This window comes from Tympanuchus pallidicinctus, unplaced genomic scaffold (assembly GCF_026119805.1).
Source record: "Tympanuchus pallidicinctus isolate F22 unplaced genomic scaffold, pur_lepc_1.0 scaffold16, whole genome shotgun sequence".
Classification (NCBI taxonomy): domain Eukaryota; kingdom Metazoa; phylum Chordata; class Aves; order Galliformes; family Phasianidae; genus Tympanuchus; species Tympanuchus pallidicinctus.
This window is the reverse complement of record NW_026294679.1, coordinates 5,446,290-5,463,893: the sequence shown is the minus strand read 5'-3', so window position 1 is coordinate 5,463,893 and position 17,604 is coordinate 5,446,290. Positions and strand designations below refer to the sequence as shown.

Genomic DNA, 17,604 nt, shown 5'->3' with positions numbered 1-17,604 from the left:
GCAGCAGACTACAGCGTGACTACAGGAAGCTGCATACCTGCCACAGCTCCATGCTAATAGCACTGTCAAGCTGCACGAGCCTGGTCTCCAGGTGCATTGACTGGCTGTCAGGATTGTTGAGGTTGATTGCTGTGCTTTGGTTATGATGACGCTGGATCTGCCCCAGATGCATTCGCAGGTTATCACAGAGTTTACGGAACTCCGCTTTGCGCGTGTACTGCAGGCAGAACTTGAAAGCTGCACAAATGGAGAATAGAAACAAGATTGTTAACTGGTGGTGATTTGGTTGTAGTCCTAAATGGGGGCCAAATATGTACAGTGATGCATTTAAAGAATCTTCATTTGCAGTCCACAGACATATCGAACACAACACAATCTAAGTGCACGCATAACGAATCAGAATCAGTGCAAAGCACTACCATCTTGACCTCAAAAAAAAATGGGAAAAAATCCAAGGCATCTGAAATGGTGAAGTTAAATTAAGCTTTCAAAAAGCTGGAGATAACAGGAAAACTTGTCTCTGATCCTCCAGTTCCTCTCAAGCATCAGCTTGAGTGCAGAGCTCAAAACCCAATAGCCTCTTTCTTAAAGAACACAGTCCCAAGTTACATCATACAATGTTTTGCACTCATTTTTCACTTTCTAAATCATCCATTCTTGGAAATTTTTTTTTTTTTGCAGAATAACATCCTGAAGTATCAGACTAGATTGCTTCCTATCACATTCTGGACAGCATTTTACTAGGTTACTTCTGGGTCAAAACTGATAGCATATCATATTTTTACAATAGGCTTTACTGTACCGTACATTAATGGAAGACATTTGTCATTCTGGATTAAAAAAAAGTGAAGCTGCCAACTAATCTTTATAAGTTAGAAAAAGTAAAGACACAACACCAGTAATACTAAGTACGCCCAAATAAACTTTTCCTTGTGTATTCTCCTACAAGAAAAGATCTGTGTCCAGAAAACCTCCACATTTAAGAATCCCCGTAATTCTGAGAGAAGAATGTGCATACATAAGCTTAAGAGAGTGATGTTTTCAACTCCAGTGCAAAAGTAAGAGATGAATAACCTCTCATTTTCTAGTTTTACAGTGTGTAACACAGGAGTGCTGAGCCTCTTACAGTTTCCACCTTCCCAACCCACCTTGCTGTGCGATATCATGGTACAGGCGTTCCACTCTAGAATTATTACGGAGAAGATCCAAACACTGCCTATAGGATTCCCAGAGGAATTTAACCCATGGTGTCAAAAGCAGGCGGTCAGTACGATCCTGTGTGTCTTCTCCACTTACAGCACTCAGAAGAACACTACAGTTTTGGGGCAGGGGCAACGGAAGAGAGGAAAATAAATGGAAAAAGATGACAAAAGGTTTTATTGCTCACATTTCCTAACGTTTTTTTTTTTTAAATCAAGATCTATGATCAGACTGTAAGAAACCAAACTGCTACTTGCCACTGAGCAGTAACTGCTGCTTAGTTTCAAACTTGTCCCTCAGACTCCTCCTTTAAAGGACAGAATCCCTTTTCTTGACGCTGTGTTTCATATTTTGACAGATGCGTACAAGCTCCATGAGTAAGAGACTTCTGGAGGTGGTGTCCTTCACAGATGTAAGCAAAAGGAAACTAGTTCTAGGATTTTCACCTTTCCTGTTTTATCAGGCAGCAGTGCACTGTCCTTCTGTTAGCCTCAAATATCATTAGCTACTCAGATACTTTTCCACTTGCTGAAACGTTCTTTTTAGCAAGCAGCAGTGCTGCCAGAGCTTACTTCTTGTTGACACATGACACAGAAGAAATGCGTGCCTTACAATTTCTATTTGCTCCATAGAAGACTGCTACCATGTCACCTACAAAAACAAACAAGTTGAAAGCATCCTTTCTCTACCTATTATTTGTAGGCTCAATTCAGTTCACCTTCTACTGTTTTAAATTTTGTCAACAAACTGGATGGCACTAAAGGATACCTTTCCAACTCAGGAGCACTGTACTTTTAGTCTGAATTTACCTACCAACACACTGTGAAAGATACTCACAGAAGTATCTCATTGTACACAATCAAGTGTACCCTGTTACTTTTTTTGAAGTACCCTGTAATTTCTCACTGTTCAACCAACAGAAGCATAGTATTTTGCTAAAGAACACCTTACTGTTCCTCAGCTCCATGTCTTCTCCTTCAGCTAGTCCTTCAACCAGACATGTCTATGGCTCACCCTCAGAATGCAGTGATTCATCCATCAGCTCATAAAACTGAGATTATAAATACAAACCCTCTCTTCCTTTATATCTTTCATACCCATGGTAATTTACAGCCCTGTGTCACTAGCCATCTTCTATGTAACCCATCAATATAGCACCCATCAGGTATCCTTTCAAGTAAAACATCCAGTCTCATTTCCTTTACACAGGTACTTCTGACTTGGAATCATGGTGAGTCTTCTTCTTTACTCTCTCTGTCAGCTCCCATTTTTATTCTTTACTTTCTTCCTAATTACATCAATAAATTCCTGAGCTGTTTGCTAGTTCCACCAGAATCTCTGTTGCAAACAAGGTGTTTTAGAAGAACTGCTGCCTTCTATAAAACTGTTAAGATGCAACAATACTAAGTGCATAAAAAAGAAAACCACACGTTTAAGCTTCAGAAAATCTAACATTTTATATACAAACTTTCCTAACACTACTTATTTAACCACACCACACACTTGATAAGTCAATGCAAAAGCCTTAGTTCAATAACAAAGTCAGGAAATTACTATTAAGGTGCACTACTCGTAAGAATCACAAAGTTTCAACTGAAAAAGTCTTCTTTGTTTTCAGTATACATTTTCTACATTCATACTCCAACAGCATTCACTGAAAATCTTTATGCCACTGCATACAAGCATGAAAGTAAGGACACTTTGCTATGAAACACTTATATTTTAAAGGCAGGCCTCCTACCTTTCTGGAGTTTGAATATTATCTAAGTCTTCTATGTCCAGCACCATCTGCTGGGATTCTTCCTTAGCTGCTTCTGTTTTTTCTTCAGCTAACTTTAAATAGGCTCGAACAACATCCTCTAAAGATTTGATGTTCACCTGTATCAAAGGCAGAACGTGAAGATGTTTCTCCAAGCAATAGGCAGCAAATATCTACAAAGTAAGTGCTACAAAAGCAGAAACATCTAAAATGGAGGTGAATTCTGATTCGAGACTGATGTTACTTTTAGATCACGTCAGCTGACAGATACTATGCAAATAACAAAATACTCAGAAGCCATACCTGCTGGCAAATATTCTTGTACTGGTACAATCCTTCTTTTGCCAGGTGACTCTTGCGGAGATCCACGCAGAGTTCCAGGTACTTCAGCATAATCGGCTCGTGGATTTTCTGCCATGTTCGGTGTTTTTTACTTTTCATAACATCATAGAGAACATCAAGGGCGGGCTGCTTTTTGCCGACCTCAAGGAATTCTGAAAGGAAAATCTAATTAGCACAACAACTGCAAGCCTGAAGATGTATGTTTTTATGAACTGGTACTGTAAGCTTTTAGAACTAATCAGCTCTGATCAAATTCCATTGATGGTCTGATTTATGTTGCCATAACAAAAATGCTGGCACATGCAACTGCAGTGGCAGCTCTACACCTGGCAAACAAAGACCTTGCCATTAACAGACACGTTTCAGGATGGCAGAGAAGTCTCTCTACTCATTCATCAGGGCATGACCAGGCACTTCATATATGTAGTACAGAGCCTACCAATATCATTCAACAAGATGCAAACCGTTCAATGAATCTGACTTAAAAAAAAAACAAAAAAACAAAAAACAAAAATCTCTCCTCAAACCAAAGAATTAAAAAGTTACTCAGAAAAGTTGCCTGGACTTTTGATTTATTAACTTTTCAACTCCAATTGGTACAGACATCCAGTTTACAGAACAGTTATACTAATTGTTACTAAGACAGTTCAGACATTTGTTAAACCAAGCCTCCTGCTGAAACCTGCATCTCTTTCATTTGTTCTGTATGCAGTTGATGTAACTAGCAGGATCTCTCAATATCACAGTAACTCCTGTCTATTAAGGGCAGGGAGGCCCTGGCACAGCTGTCCAGAGAAGCGTGTGTCCCATTCCCAGAGGTGCCCAAGGCCAGGCTGGATGGGGTGCTGGGCAGACTGAACTGGTAGGAGGTACCCCTGCTCACAGCAAGGGGTTGGAAATGGGTGGGCTTTGAGGTTCCTTCCAAACAAAGTCAGACTGTGATTTGATGATAGACCCACATGTCCTCAGCACAAAATACAGCAAACCACACACAAGCAAATACCAAAGCGGAACAGCCACCTACCAACATAAGCACAGGCCCTACACTTAAAAGCATTCTTAACCACAGAAAAGCAAGATAAAAGAATGCCAAGACTGGGAAGCAAACAGGATTAAAGACAGAATGGAGGGGAAAAAAAAAAAAAAAGGCAAAGAAAATAAAGCTGAGTACAACCAAAAAGAAATGTTTATTCTTAAAGGAAGGAGGATGGAATTGGCGCTTTCCATTAAAGTACTTTGGAAACGACTGTGTTGCTAAAAGAAATAATGGCAGAATGGTTAAAAATAGGAACCTGCTCAGGGTACCCAGGCAGACAGACATGAGCTTCAAAGACTGCAAGGAACATTTGGGGCAGTCCTCATCAGATTTCACACACACACACAGATTACCATTACAACCTAAGTGTCCAAAGGTCTGGAATCTCAGAACTGAAATTAAATATGAGTAAAAGTTGTATTTCAAAACCAGCAGGTGACACTTTAACCTAAGGACCACAATGCCATGCACTTGGGGCCTAGTTTATGTGAATAACAAGTTTGCATATGATGATCAAGGTCCTCTAGAGGAAGAAGACAGGGTCTCCTCTTAAAGATAAATAAGGTTAAAACGTGACAGCTCCTAGCAGCATTTTAAACTCACTGAGGGAATTTCAGAAAAGCTACCCTCTCTCCTATAATTTACACTGTTACTCTACCTTGGTGCTGCTTTTAGGCACTTACTGCTCAGCTTCATTATTTTCTATTTATGAAAATGAACTTGAAAGGCAAGTTTAATCTTGCAGCAGTACCAGGCCATTTCAACCACATCTCTCAGTGGTCGATAACTAACTGGACAAAGCACAACATGAATTCATATTGTTCTGAGACTTTTAATTAACTCTGGCCAAGCAGAGTTCTTGCCAAAACATCAAATAATTAAGGCTAATTTAACACACGCTGTAGTAAAAGCACGTAACAAAGGGAAGCTGAAGAGTCAAATACAGACCATGCCTCTGTGTCTTACAGCAGAAACATAAGTTATGGAAACAATTGTGACAGAGCAGATGCAAAAGCATCAGCCCCAGGAAAGCAGTGGGACTGATATTTTTTCTGGTTTTTACATTATAGCACTAAAAATGCTAAAGGGTGTCTAAAACAGCAACTGAAGCTCTAAGCAGACTGGAACACCAGATACACCTTGATAACTACATCACTGTTAACCCCAAACCCTGCATTAAGGGGAGGTTTCAAACTGAGGAATGAAAAAAAGTATATTCAAGAAGCTGAAAAGATGTCCTTCTCTATCCAGCACCTCCAGCAGAGAGCAGGCTCAACCCCATGAGTAACACAGCTCTCCTCCAATCTGAGCTGCATCTCTGACTACACAGCAGCACCAGATATTAACAGCCAAGGGCTGGCCTTGATCAACTATCTTTTGTAACATAAGAGTCTTTTCTCCACATCTACATATCTGTAACCACTCCAACACTTCCTACTTATATGTACATCAAGGTCACAGGGAAGCTGAAGCACAAAATACATGCTCACTTCAGTTTTGTGGGTAAAGCAATAAAACTGGGAACAGCACTGAGCGTTCCAATTTGAAACATCAGTTTAACATAGAACTGTGCTCTCATGATTGAAAAATACACCTTACGAATGATTTCTCTCCCTTTATTTTACTTGGACATGGTTAGAAAGAGCCCCTACTGTCTGCAAAAACTTGATACAGCTTGTTATATTCTCCATTCAGACTGTGAAGGCTTAGGATTGTCAGCGTTTGTCTAGAAAACGCTTCCTTTTGTTCCAGTCCTTATGGCCCACTCCTTCAATTCATTAGGACTTAGGAGGCTTATAGCAGTATGAGAGGTGGAAAGGTAACAATGCTCTTCAGTAGCAGCAAAGCAGAAAGAAATGGTCAAGTGATGCGAGAACTTCATCTGCCCATAAATTCTGAAGTTGAACACAGGATAGTGTACTAGCATACAGGCACCTTTCCCAGTAAGAAGACAACTAAAATTCAGCTCTGGCTTAGGAAACACTGGATCTGATATTCTTTTTGTATGTTTTGTGTGTATAGAAATTACTATAGAATGAATTTCAGATTAGAAATCTCGAGGAGATTCATATTTATTCCACATGTCTTGGATCTCAAGATACAAAGTTACTGGATTGCATCCAATCCCCAGACTACCCACCCCTCCAGCTGTCATTTCCAGACCCGTACATCAGCTGTAATTTCTGGATGTCTGAGTGCACCACTCTGTACCAATGAATGGTACAAATCATCTTGCTAGGTGCTTAAAATAGGACACTATTAAGAAAAGCGCCAAAGCCATATATTTAGCCTGAAAGGAGACAGCTGATAAACGCATCCAATCCAGCTTTATGCTTAGCAGTCAGCAAGAGGCAGCCACAGCGCGCTCCAACTTGCATTCTAATGCAGAGGCAAACCGGCCTGCGCGGCGCTGGAGGCGTTTAATCACCAGCGCTCTCACCGGGGGCACCAACGCGGTGTGGGATTGCTAAGCGCGCAGCCAACAGCGAGGAACAGCGCCTGGGCCCAGACCGGTTTCATTCCCCAAAAGCGGGCGAGGCCGCGCCGGACGCAGCGCTGGGCAACGAGCCGCCGTGCAGAGCGTGGCCGCAGCCCGTCGCCTCACTCCCCGCCGCCCTCCGCAGGCCCCGGCCCCACCGCCGCCCTCCTCCGCGCGAGGCCGGCCCTGTGCCTCCGCCCGCGGGGGCCCAGCCGGGGCCGGTAGGCGGAGTCGGGCCCTCTCCTCGCGGCCGCCCGGGCCTCCTCTCGCCTCGCGGCGCCATGCGGCGGCAGGCCCTGCCCCGCTCCTTGCGGCCGGGCGGCGCCTCGGCGCTCGTGGCCGGCCTCTCCTCGGCGCCGGGGCGGCGGAGGCCGAGGCGTCACACCGAGGGGCCGGCGGCGGGGGGCTCGGTATCCGAAGCCCCGCGCGAGTGGCGGCGCGCGTTCAGGGGAGCGGGGGCGAAGCTGCGAGGGTGGGAGCGGCGGCCCGCACTGACCGTTCGCCCGCTTCAGGGCGTTCTCGGGCCGCTGGAAGTACACCGGCATGATGGCGGCGGCCTCGGCTCTCCTCACAGGGCGGCGGCGGTGGCAGCGCGCTCCGTGCTCAGGCAGCAGCCCGCGAGGCCGGAAAGGGAGGGCCCCGCCGCCGTGCGCGGTGACGTCGCCGGAAGCGGAAGCCCCTCTCGGGGGGCGGGGCGTTGTGTGTGGAGTGGGGTTCTGTGAGGGGGTGTGAGGCGCGGTGCTGTGGTCGGGTGTGAAAGATTGTTTTGACACGGGAAGATGGAGTAACGCTAAGACACGTGAATTGAACCCAAAACTCCTGGCACAGCAGCAATGAAACGTACGAGGGATGGGATATTTGGGGCCAGTGGGTGCCAGAATGGGGAGTCTCCCAGCAGAAGCGTGTAGCGCTGCAGTGAGATGCCTGCTGGCACCGCAGATGGAGCTGCGAACACAGCCAGCTGCCTCCCTCTGGGTTCTGAGCTATGTCCAAGCATGATTTAATTAGAAAAAAAGAAGAAAAAAAAAAAAGTCCACTTATGTATATGTTATACTGCCAGTGCAGCCTTCCTTCAGCTACTGCTAGTGCTGAGCCAGCCTTCTCAGTTAATGCAATTAACGTAACGCCCATTAAGACCATCACACACTGCCTGCTGCAGCACAGCCTCATGCACCTGAAGCACACCGGTCTGTGCTGCTGTACCACTGCTGACCCTGCAGTCTCACAGCTCTGCAGTGAATCTGTATGCTAGCAGTGGGCTGCAGGTGTGCTACCGTGTACCTCCTATAGTTTAATTGCATCATCTGCTATTCAGGAAGCTCACTCCACTTTTAATACACATCTCTGAAGTTCCTGATAGCCCCCAGGAAGTTTTGGATTGGGCAGGTTTTTGAAGGGAGCTGTAAAACATAATGGTTTTTTTCCATCAGTAATTTTTTATTTTTTTTTTTCCATCAGAAGAGGGGTGGCCAGCAGGGACAGGGAGGCGATTGTCCCCCTCTGCTCTTGTGAGGCCCCATCTGGAGTACTGTGTCCAGGTCTGGAGCCCCCAGTACAAGAAAGACAGGGAGCTGTTGGAGAGGGTTCAGAGGAGGGCCACAAAGATGATGGGGGGCTGGGGCACCTCCCCTGTGAGGACAGGCTGAGGGAGCTGGGCTTGTTCAGCCTGGAGAAGAGAAGGCTGGGGGGTGACCTCACTGCAGCCTTCCAGTACCTGAACTGGGCCTACAGACAGGAGGGGAATCAACTTTTTGAGAGGATTGACAATGCAGGACAAGGGCAAATGCATTTAAGTTGAAGGAGGGAAGATTTAGGTTGGATGTCAGGGGGAAGTTCTTTGCTATGAGAGTGGTGAGGTGCTGGAACAGCTGCCCAGAGGCTGTGGATGCCCCGTCCCTGGAGGTGTTCAAGGCCAGGTTGGATGGGGCCCTGGGCAGCCTGGTCTAGCATTAAATGTGGAGGTTGGTGGCCCTGCATGTGGCAGGGGGGTTGGAGATTCATGATCCTTGAGGTCCCTTCCAACCCGGGTTCTGTTCTCAAATGAAGCGACTGAGCTTTGTGAATTACTGCTGCCTTAACGAGGCTCGTTCAGCCTTTGGGAACACCGGGCGTTTGGGCGCAGCTCTGCGAGGTCACTTCAGCGGGAGGGCGGCAGCGCAACCTCTGTTCTTCACGTCGATTGTCCGCCGCGTCTTAGAGAGACGAGAGCTGTTTGCTGAGGAAGGAAGCAGCGCGATGGAGAGGGCAGCAAATGGCGGCCCGGCGGGGCGGGGCGGAGCGGAGCGGGCGGAAGGCGGGCGGTGCGGGCGCGGGGCCGGAAGATGGCAGAGCAGGAGACGCAGCTGCTGCTGGGCGTGGGGCTGATCGGTAAGGGCCGGGCTGCGGCGGGGCGAGCTCGGAAACGGGGAACGCCGAGCGACGTAAAGCGCGTGAGCTGGACGCGTAGGATGAGGCGTTAATCCGGCTGTGGTTAGGCAGTCATCTCGCTTCCTTGCTGCCGCTTGGCGTTCTCACGCTGCCCGTCTTTCCGCCGTAGAAAAAGACAGCAACGGAGATGCTTTGTGGGTTTGGTGTTATCCGTCTGTGACGGCTGAGCTGAGGGCTCTGTTGCTGCGGAAATGCTGCCTTACGGATGAGAGTAAACTGCTTCATACCTTTGTGTTCGGCCAGTACAAGAGGACGTGGTTCTACATCACCACGGTGGAAGTTCAAGACTCTCCTGCCTTGAAGAAGGTAGGGCTGGGCCTGCGGGCTCCTCAGCAGAGCACGAGGAAGACTTGTGCAGAGCTTCCTCTGCTGCTTAACTGCAAACACTGCGCTGCCCTTTTGTGCCGTGAGGTTTTGTGTGTGTATGGATGCAGGTCCTACCCAGCTGTCCGACTGGCTGCTTTTGGGAAAGGTTGAGATGAGTGGAATCCAAACTGAGTGATAAGTGTAAAAACGGAGATGCTACTATATTAGCTATTGCACTTCAAGTTCATCCTTTTTTGTTTAATCAAAAAAAGTTTTACAGTCTTTCCTGTTGCCCGAACTCTTATTCTTAGGAACCTAGAGTAACACTGTTTACTTTCTTTTCCACTCCATTAAAGAACAGAAGACTGAATTTGCTCCTTTATCTGCCTATTATAAAGATCATTAAGTTGTCTGTTAAGTTTCTTCCCTTTTTCTATTTGATCCTACATTGTTAAGGAGCAGTACAACGTGATACTTTTGAATGCATACAGAATGTTGCAGCACAATGTTCCTTGCCTTTCCTCAATCCGTAGCTCCTATCAGCTATGAGGCTGAACAATATAAAAACATACCTAGTTCTGTCTCAAAGGCAGTAGGAGATGCTATTTAAAAGAAAGCAAACGTGTTAAATATGTTAAGCAAATGATAATATGTCTTAGATCTCACTTGATGGAGATGAGTCGCATCAGAAATCCATTAGCTCAGCCTTCTCTGCAGTTTAGTAACTTGAATCTACTGCTTTAACTCACTTTATTTGTATTAAAGCATCTTGTCTGAGTGCAAAATGTTCAGTATGTAACAATCATTGTCCTTATGGGGCTGTTAAGTAAGCTCTGTTTTTTTCTATGTGTGTGCCTTGCTCAGGTGACCCACTTCTCCATTGTTCTGACGGCCAAAGACTTCAACCCAGAGAAGTATGCAGCTTTCACTCGGATACTCTGTAGGTCTGTATAAAAGTTGTCTTTAGGTGATGCTACATATGTGTTTTGATCTTACCAAGGCAAAAGATTAAATGTCATTATGTTGTGTTAATACTTGTTTTAGCAATCTGCTGGAAATTCAGTCCTACAAACTGAAGCAGATTATACAAACTCTGGAGTTGGGCTTGATTTGAGCTTATCTTGAGCTCATACAGTAGGTGTTAGAAGCTTCAGGCCTAGTATGTTTTACCAGCAGTGAATAAAGTTTCAAAGGTGATATAACTTTGTGTCTAGCTGAAATTGAAGGTTGGTAGTTAATTGACCTTAACCTCTAAATTAGGCTACAACGTCCCTTGTTACCTGATAGACAGCTAACAGTTTTGTTTGTGTTTAGTGAGTAGTAAGGACGTACATTTGCATTTTTCTTTCATCATTTAGCAAAGAGTATGGGAGAATTTTTTAATGGTATGTGGCTATTAGACAAAACTAGTCAAGTGCTCTGCATTAATATTAGAAGTAGATATTTTTCTGTGAGGCAGATACCTTCTGTGTGTGCAAGGAATCCTTAGTCTGGACACCTGCTTAGGCCTTACTGTTACACATTTCTATGTTATTAAATGTTAGTTCCTTTGCAACACAGTGCACTCAAAATAGAAGTTAGTCGTTGATTCTAAAATACAAGTTTTTGTAGGCATGTCAAGAGATTCCTATTTTAGTATCTAGAAATTCAACCAAGTGTCCAAAATAAGAATTCTTGCCTAGTGGATTCTCTTTGCGATGCTGTCATTTTATTCATGTGGCTGCTGGTACTGGTTATGGTCCAAAACCCAGATTCTTTCTGTCTGCACAGAATCTACTTGAAGTATGGAAGTCCTGTGAAAATGATGGAGAGTTACATTGCAGTCCTTACAAAGGGGGTCTGCCAAAGTGAAGAAAATGGATCCTTCCTCAGCAAAGACTTCGATGCTCGGAAGGCTTACCTTGCTGGTTCCATTAAAGGTTAACTAATACCAAAACTCTAATTTATTTTGTACAGTGTAATTTACAATCCAATTTTTAATATGCTCTTCAAGTAAATAGTGTGAAGTGTTACCTGTATTGTTGTTCTTGAGCTTCTTTAAACAGATGAAATCATCAGCATGTATATTTTCTATAAAATATTCTTCCGTTCCCTTTTAGATATAGTATCTCAGTTTGGGATGGAAACAGTTATCTTATATACAGCACTGATGTTAAAGAAGAGAATTGTGGTGTACCATCCTAGGATAGAAGCCATCCAGGAATTTACCAGGTGCAGTATGACTTTGTCAGTCCCTCCCCACCTACTCCTAGAAGTCAAACAAATCTTGAGTTTTCATTGAGAGTGCTCAAATCTTGGAGGAAAAAAAAATCAGAATACGTTTGAATATGTTTATTGAAATCCCCTTAAATCCCTCGTAGGGCTTTAGCCATTGTGCTTAGTTAAGACAAAGAAATTTAACTGGGTAATGAATGATAAGTTCTGCTTGCACTGATAGCAGAAATCTCTGCATTTAGTGTATATGTGTACTGAGACCTGGTCATGTTAGTTCTTCCTTATGAGTTGCCTTTCGTGTTGTGAATCTTTAGTGCAGGTACAAGTGTACTGTGTGTCAACTACTGATCTCATCTCCATAGGACTTTGCCTGCTTTAGTGTGGCATCGGCAGGACTGGTCAATTCTTCATTCCTATGTACATCTAAATGAAGAGGAAGTGGAAGCCTTAAAAGCCTGCACAGGTAGTAACGATTCGTTAATAAAATATGAACAAAACTTAGTTTCATTGTTTGTTGCTGCAGGGTCTTACACCAGTGCTCTTGGGGGTAGAAGTGGATATTCTACTGCTATTGCTGTTGTTCCAAAGTAAACTATGTGATTTTCTTCAGGAAAAAAAAAGCAAATACCTAAGCAAGTATGTTTGAAGATAACTCGTTAATTTGGTGTTTTTGGATGCATCCCCATCAGCCTACTCCTCATGCAGATGAAAAGAAGCTTTGAGGGTCTTCTGACGTTATGATCAGAGGGATTAAAAAGCCCTACTGTCGCACAGAAGCAATTCACTTTAGATAAGCTATTTGTTTTCAAACTTTTGCATGCAGCTGGTAACTTCATTTTTAGCATTTTCTTTTCAGTTCCTAAGTCTGAATTTCCAGATTTTTATTCTGCAGGAAGGGGCCCTTTGCCTGTATGAAGGTTAACATGATACAGACTGTGGCAGGTACAAGGCTTCTCTATACAGCATAATGAACAAGAACACCAGTCATCTTCAGTATTTCTTCTGCATTACTAAGAGTGTTTGTTTCAGCTGACTGCCTTTCACAGAGAAAAGCTGTTCCAAGCTTGCTCAGCTGGTGTGCTATGAAGAAGAAATCCTGCTGTTTTCACTCCTCAGTTGTAATCTAATAGTGACTTAGTGACAAGGGGCTCAAGTGGATATTCTTTTAAGGAAGTTGATGGGTTTTTCACTTGCAAATAAAAAATTAAGTAGTAAAGCAGGAGTTTAACATTTCAAATTGACAGCCTTTTTGTATTACATGTAGTAGTAGGGGGTTTCCACTATGTCTTGGAATTGTTTTTATTTATCAAGCAAGACTAAAATGATAATGTTAACAAAACTCTGCTCTCCAGGTTACATTGCTGGATGTACAGATTCTGAAGTGAACAGTAGACCAGACCTCTATGATGTGTATGTGAATTTGGCAGACAGTGAGATCACCATTTCCCCTGTAGTGAAAGGTTGGTTGCTCTGAGTGTTTTGGATCTGAGGTCTCTTTATCTTAGAGTTGGTAGTAACTGCTGAACCTAAGCAGTCTTAATACTTGTGCCAGACTGATTCTGAAAATGTAATAGGGAAGATCCTGTCTTTCTGTTTTATGGAGGCCTTGGCATGCTGGAGAAATTTGGAATTTAGAAAGACGTGCTTTCACTTCCAACAAATGTGTAACTGAGATTTGAAAGCACTTATGTTTAGTAATTACATGGGAGAGACATTCAGCTGAGGATTACTGAATGCAGAGATATCACATGAATCCTTAGAAAAACGTTGCCTGAAATACTTGGAGATTGGAAACTGTTTGAAAGAGAAGCCTGTACGTGCTGGTCATCTTGCTGTTCGTTGGTATCTGCTAAAGGCTGCCCTAGAGGTGGACAGTTAGCATGTGCCAGCATGGCTGCACCATTTCAGGTTGCTGCCTTTACAGATAGATACCACGTGGCGGGGATGAAGAGGACTCTTTGTTTTGCCTTGCTTTTCAGATACATTTCTAGGTAGTGCAGGAATGGTCTTTTTTACATGAACGTGTTCTTTTTCTTGTTTAGAGGCAATGACAATGGGAAAACTTCACAAAGAAATTGGGCAGCTAATTGTTCAATCTGCAGAAGATCCAGACAAATCAGACAGCCAAGTCATTAAGGTTAATTTTTAATGTTTTTTGCTTTTAATTTCACTTAAATTACTTGTATCACATAGTATCTGGCAGGAGCAGGGGAAGCAGCAGGGAAGTGGTTACTGGGAATTGGGCTCATGTAGAGTCATGTGCAGTTTTGTACCCTTTACTTTCTTACAAAGGAGCATTTTTATTCTCCAAACAGTTGTAAGGATAACCTGTTTGGTTTATGTTATCTCTTGGGTCACCACATTGCTGAAGAAACTTCAGAAATCTTATGGAGTCTGAGGCTTCCAGTGAAATGAACCTTGCAGTGTTACCCTATGGAGTGTGTATTTTGCTCAGTACATTGTCAATTGTACTATCAATACCTCTGAATGACTGCTACTGATATGTGGGTTCTCAGCTATAAAATCTATTCATTTATTTAAGTTTTGTTTTTGTTTGTTTTGTTGTTGTTCTTTTTTTTTTTACTTCCTGCCCTATTCAATGGATCACTGCCCATTTCAGTGTTGAGCAGCTTCATCAAAAAAGCTCAGTTAGGCCAGGGAGAAGAATCTATGGAGTGGCTGTGTTCCATCAGCTGCTCCTTTCATCAGTATTGTACCAGAGAAGAGCTGCTGCAAATTTGCAATGGAATAAATAGGGCCTTTATTCAAAATTAACTATTTGTCTCATTTTCTTTATTCCTTATGATTTTTTTTTAGTAAGATTTAAAAACATGTAATACCTCATCCCTTACTTATGGTTGCTTAATTTTTTTTTTTTTTTGGTTCTTTAAGGATATTTCTCTGAAGACAAAAGAAATCTTGTCTACTTTAGCCTCACTTACTGAAGTTTCTGATGGCAATGAAAAACCAACCCTGAACTCTGAAGCTCTGAAACAAAAGCGATTTCCACCAGCTACAGAAAATTTTCTTTTTCATTTAGCAGCTGCTGAACAAATGCTTAAAATCTGAATCTGATGCACTTCTGGACTATGGACCAACTCCAAAAGCTGTCTTGGATGTACAAATAGGAATACCTGATTTTTTTGTATGGAAAAATTAAAAGTGTAAGAGTGAATGCCATATTTACCTTGATGTAATGCAGAATATTGGAGCTTGACCTGGAGCATCCAGAGGTATATCTGATAACATTCCTGTTGTCACCTTTCCCCAACTGTAACTTTGTGTGTATGGTTCTTGCATTTCATGTTACAACATGGGTGTTTATACACGTAGTGTGGGCTCGTGCATCCAGGCTGTGCCAGGTGTTGTAGCAGCCGTTTGTCTTGCATGTCCCCAGTGACAGACAGCTCTGACTTCTCTCCTTGTGTCTGGAACACAGGGTGCAGCATGTGTGCTGTAAAGCCAGTGCGTTTGGGATGTGCCTGTCTGCACAGGGATGTGCTGAACACAGAGTTGTTCTGAATGCTCATTCTGGGCTTCCAGGTATGTCAGGTTGTCAGATATTGCCTTTGCTCTGGACTGCCTGATACCTGAAAATCCCAAATAAATGGACAAGTTCTCTTCTTTCTACTTGAAAGCGTCTAGGTGTAGAAGAAGGATGTCTGGGAAAATCTGATGTGGTAGCCTTATTATGTAAAGGAAGAGGTATTTTAAAGCTCACGTAGGAGTTGAGCACCTCTTTTGGACTCTTGCCTTACAAGTTTTTCCCCTTTCACTCCGTCCCACGCCTCTGGTGGAGGGAAAAGAGGACAGGATTGCTATATGTAAACTGGGGCTTTCTGGGAGGCAGCAGACAAGTGCTGCTTTACAGCTGAAGTCATTTTAGGAGCTGTTGGGGCTCTCTGCTGGGAAGAATTAAAATTTCCCTTCCTGTTTGGTTGCATAGCTCTAACTCAGAAGTTTTGTTTGTTGTTTTTCCATGGAGCAGCCTGAAACTAATTTGTAACATTCTGAGAAGAGCTTAGGTTCTGTGCAGGGGAATGCTGTGAGCCAGGCAACCTGACTTCCTCCAGAAATGTCCACAAAAATAAGTAAATTCTGCAGTAGCACTTTGTTATAAGAAAAAATAACCTTTTTTTTCTGGCCTTTGTACAGATGGGCTGTAGCATGTGGTTTTACCTAGAGATTTTATACTTGTAATTAAAGCTGTAGTTCTCAATATTTATGTTGTTTAAGAAATTGGATGTTTGCTATTCTGAAATTGTTAGAGGTCATCACTAACTGTGTGCAAGCAGTATTGGTTTGGAAAAGGGTTGCCCTTTTGCTATGTATCATACTGCATTAAGAAGATCTGTTTCAGTGTGGGTGAGGAATGTGGCATCTATGTATAAAGTGGCTGGCTACTGCAGTCAGTGAGTGGAAGTGCTTCAGAATAAACCCCTATTTTCAGGGGTATCAAATTCTACCTTAAATACTCACTCTGTGGTTTAAATTCTGAACACAGGAGAGCAGTGTGTTTTGCTTTATCTGAGAACGAGCTGCCTTCATTTACCTCCAAGTGCTCTGCAGCATTTTCCCCATTTGGCCATTAAGGTGGTGTGATGGGTTTGGATTTGTTAATTTTTCTCTTTTTAATGGTTCTTCATTACTGCTGTTTCTATTCTAGGGCTTCTACAGCAGTTAGAACAGCACAACTGCAAAGTTACACTGAAAATTCTCAGAATCTGCTTTAAGGTCTGCTGAGAAAAACCTGAATTTTTGTCAAGTCCCGTAATGCCACATTGTAATCGCAGAGAAATTGAGTTTCTTTTTACAGAAAGCCCTGCAGGTGTCCTCATTAAGGTGGTGTGGGGTTATGGGCAGCCACAAAAAGCAGAGAAGCTCAAACACAAAATAAAAGTTTCTTCTTTTCTTTTTTTTTTGCTTTCTTTTAAAAGCAGGAAGGCCTCAGTTTTAGATCTTGTATTCTAATACTTGTGTGACACAAATGAACTATAATTTTGCACTTAAAGAACTGGACTCATAGCATGCTTATGCTTATTAAAAACAACAATCCTGATCAGCCTAGCCTTTAATTTATGTGAATTTATTTCTGAGTGCTCACAAGCTGTAGCTCTTGGTTATGCAATGCTGGGGTTGGAAATGAGGCTGCTGCTTGGGTGGAAAATGCACTACTGCTACAACTTCAAACAGTTTTATCATCTTCTCTTGGTTGTCCTGGTTTAAAATATAAAATAAAAAGTATTGGCTTCCCTCAGCTTCAGCACTTTGAGAGAATAGTCCTAATCTGCTTAGATTTTCTTGATAATTGTTTCTTCCCAGGAGCATGTTAGAATAAAACTTCAGTCTGGAAGGTCGGGGAGAAGTTTCGCTTGTTCTGCGCTTCCCTCTGCCTAGGATGCGCACCAGCTGAGACTCTGGGTGTGCTGCTGTCGGTAGGGAACAGTCAGATGACAGTTTTACTTCCTCCTCCTAGAAGCAAAGACTGTGCAAGATGAAATTTTCATGCAGACCTTCTCGTCTTACTGCCTCTCTGTCCTTGGATCAGTGTGAAATGATGACCGATGGTTCCTGTTGATTTGCTGAGAGATGCTGCTCCCAAAGGCGTGCAGCACTTGGCCAAAAGTAAGGCTTTTTGATTCTTGGAAGTTGCCGTGCAGTTCCTTCCTCAGGTGAGGAGGGAGAAAACGTGCTCCGTGCCTTACCCATTGCCCTTGTGATTTCTGTACTGTACAATCTCATCAGATCTCCACTACGCTTGCAAAAACAATGGTAGATGGTGAACAAAGCCAAAAGCCTATAAGGGAGAGCAGGATTAGTAACCAATCCTTCTGGTTGCAG

At 43.3% G+C, this 17,604-nt stretch overlaps 2 protein-coding genes across 3 annotated transcripts in view; one reads left to right on the top strand and one right to left on the bottom strand.

Moving 5' to 3' along the window:
* EIF3A (eukaryotic translation initiation factor 3 subunit A) overlaps positions 1–7,455 on the bottom strand; it is a 29,454-nt gene extending 21,999 nt beyond the window's left edge. The window contains exons 1-5 of the mRNA XM_052677307.1: positions 7,313–7,455; positions 3,263–3,453; positions 2,942–3,078; positions 1,149–1,312; positions 38–237 (exon numbers count right to left, since the gene is read on the bottom strand). Coding sequence (XP_052533267.1) covers positions 38–237; positions 1,149–1,312; positions 2,942–3,078; positions 3,263–3,453; positions 7,313–7,361 — 741 coding nt within the window. The 5' untranslated portion in view covers positions 7,362–7,455. The remainder of the gene's footprint in view (positions 1–37; positions 238–1,148; positions 1,313–2,941; positions 3,079–3,262; positions 3,454–7,312) is intronic.
* An 81-nt stretch (positions 7,456–7,536) lies between these two features.
* On the top strand, positions 7,537–16,830 carry DENND10 (DENN domain containing 10). 2 transcript variants are annotated; one of them, XM_052677316.1, is made up of 9 exons: positions 7,537–7,656; positions 9,353–9,549; positions 10,414–10,493; positions 11,320–11,468; positions 11,649–11,760; positions 12,126–12,226; positions 13,116–13,223; positions 13,806–13,900; positions 14,656–16,830. In XM_052677316.1, exons 1-9 carry the CDS (start codon positions 7,650–7,652, stop codon positions 14,830–14,832), a joined length of 1,026 nt encoding a protein of 341 aa, XP_052533276.1. In that variant the 5' UTR covers positions 7,537–7,649; the 3' UTR covers positions 14,833–16,830. The 2 variants fall into 2 exon arrangements, with proteins under 2 accessions (XP_052533276.1, XP_052533274.1); XM_052677314.1 differs by lacking the exon at positions 7,537–7,656 and adding an exon at positions 9,072–9,183.
* The last annotated feature ends 774 nt before the right edge of the window (positions 16,831–17,604 follow it).

Coding starts and splice junctions, on each gene's coding strand:
- DENND10 (XM_052677314.1), top strand. CDS start 9,138: ATGGCAGAGCAGGAGACGCAGCTGCTGCTGGGCGTGGGGCTGATCG. Junction 9,550..10,413: donor ACTCTCCTGCCTTGAAGAAG/GTAGGGCTGGGC, acceptor TGCCTTGCTCAG/GTGACCCACTTCTCCATTGT. Junction 11,469..11,648: donor CCTTGCTGGTTCCATTAAAG/GTTAACTAATAC, acceptor GTTCCCTTTTAG/ATATAGTATCTCAGTTTGGG.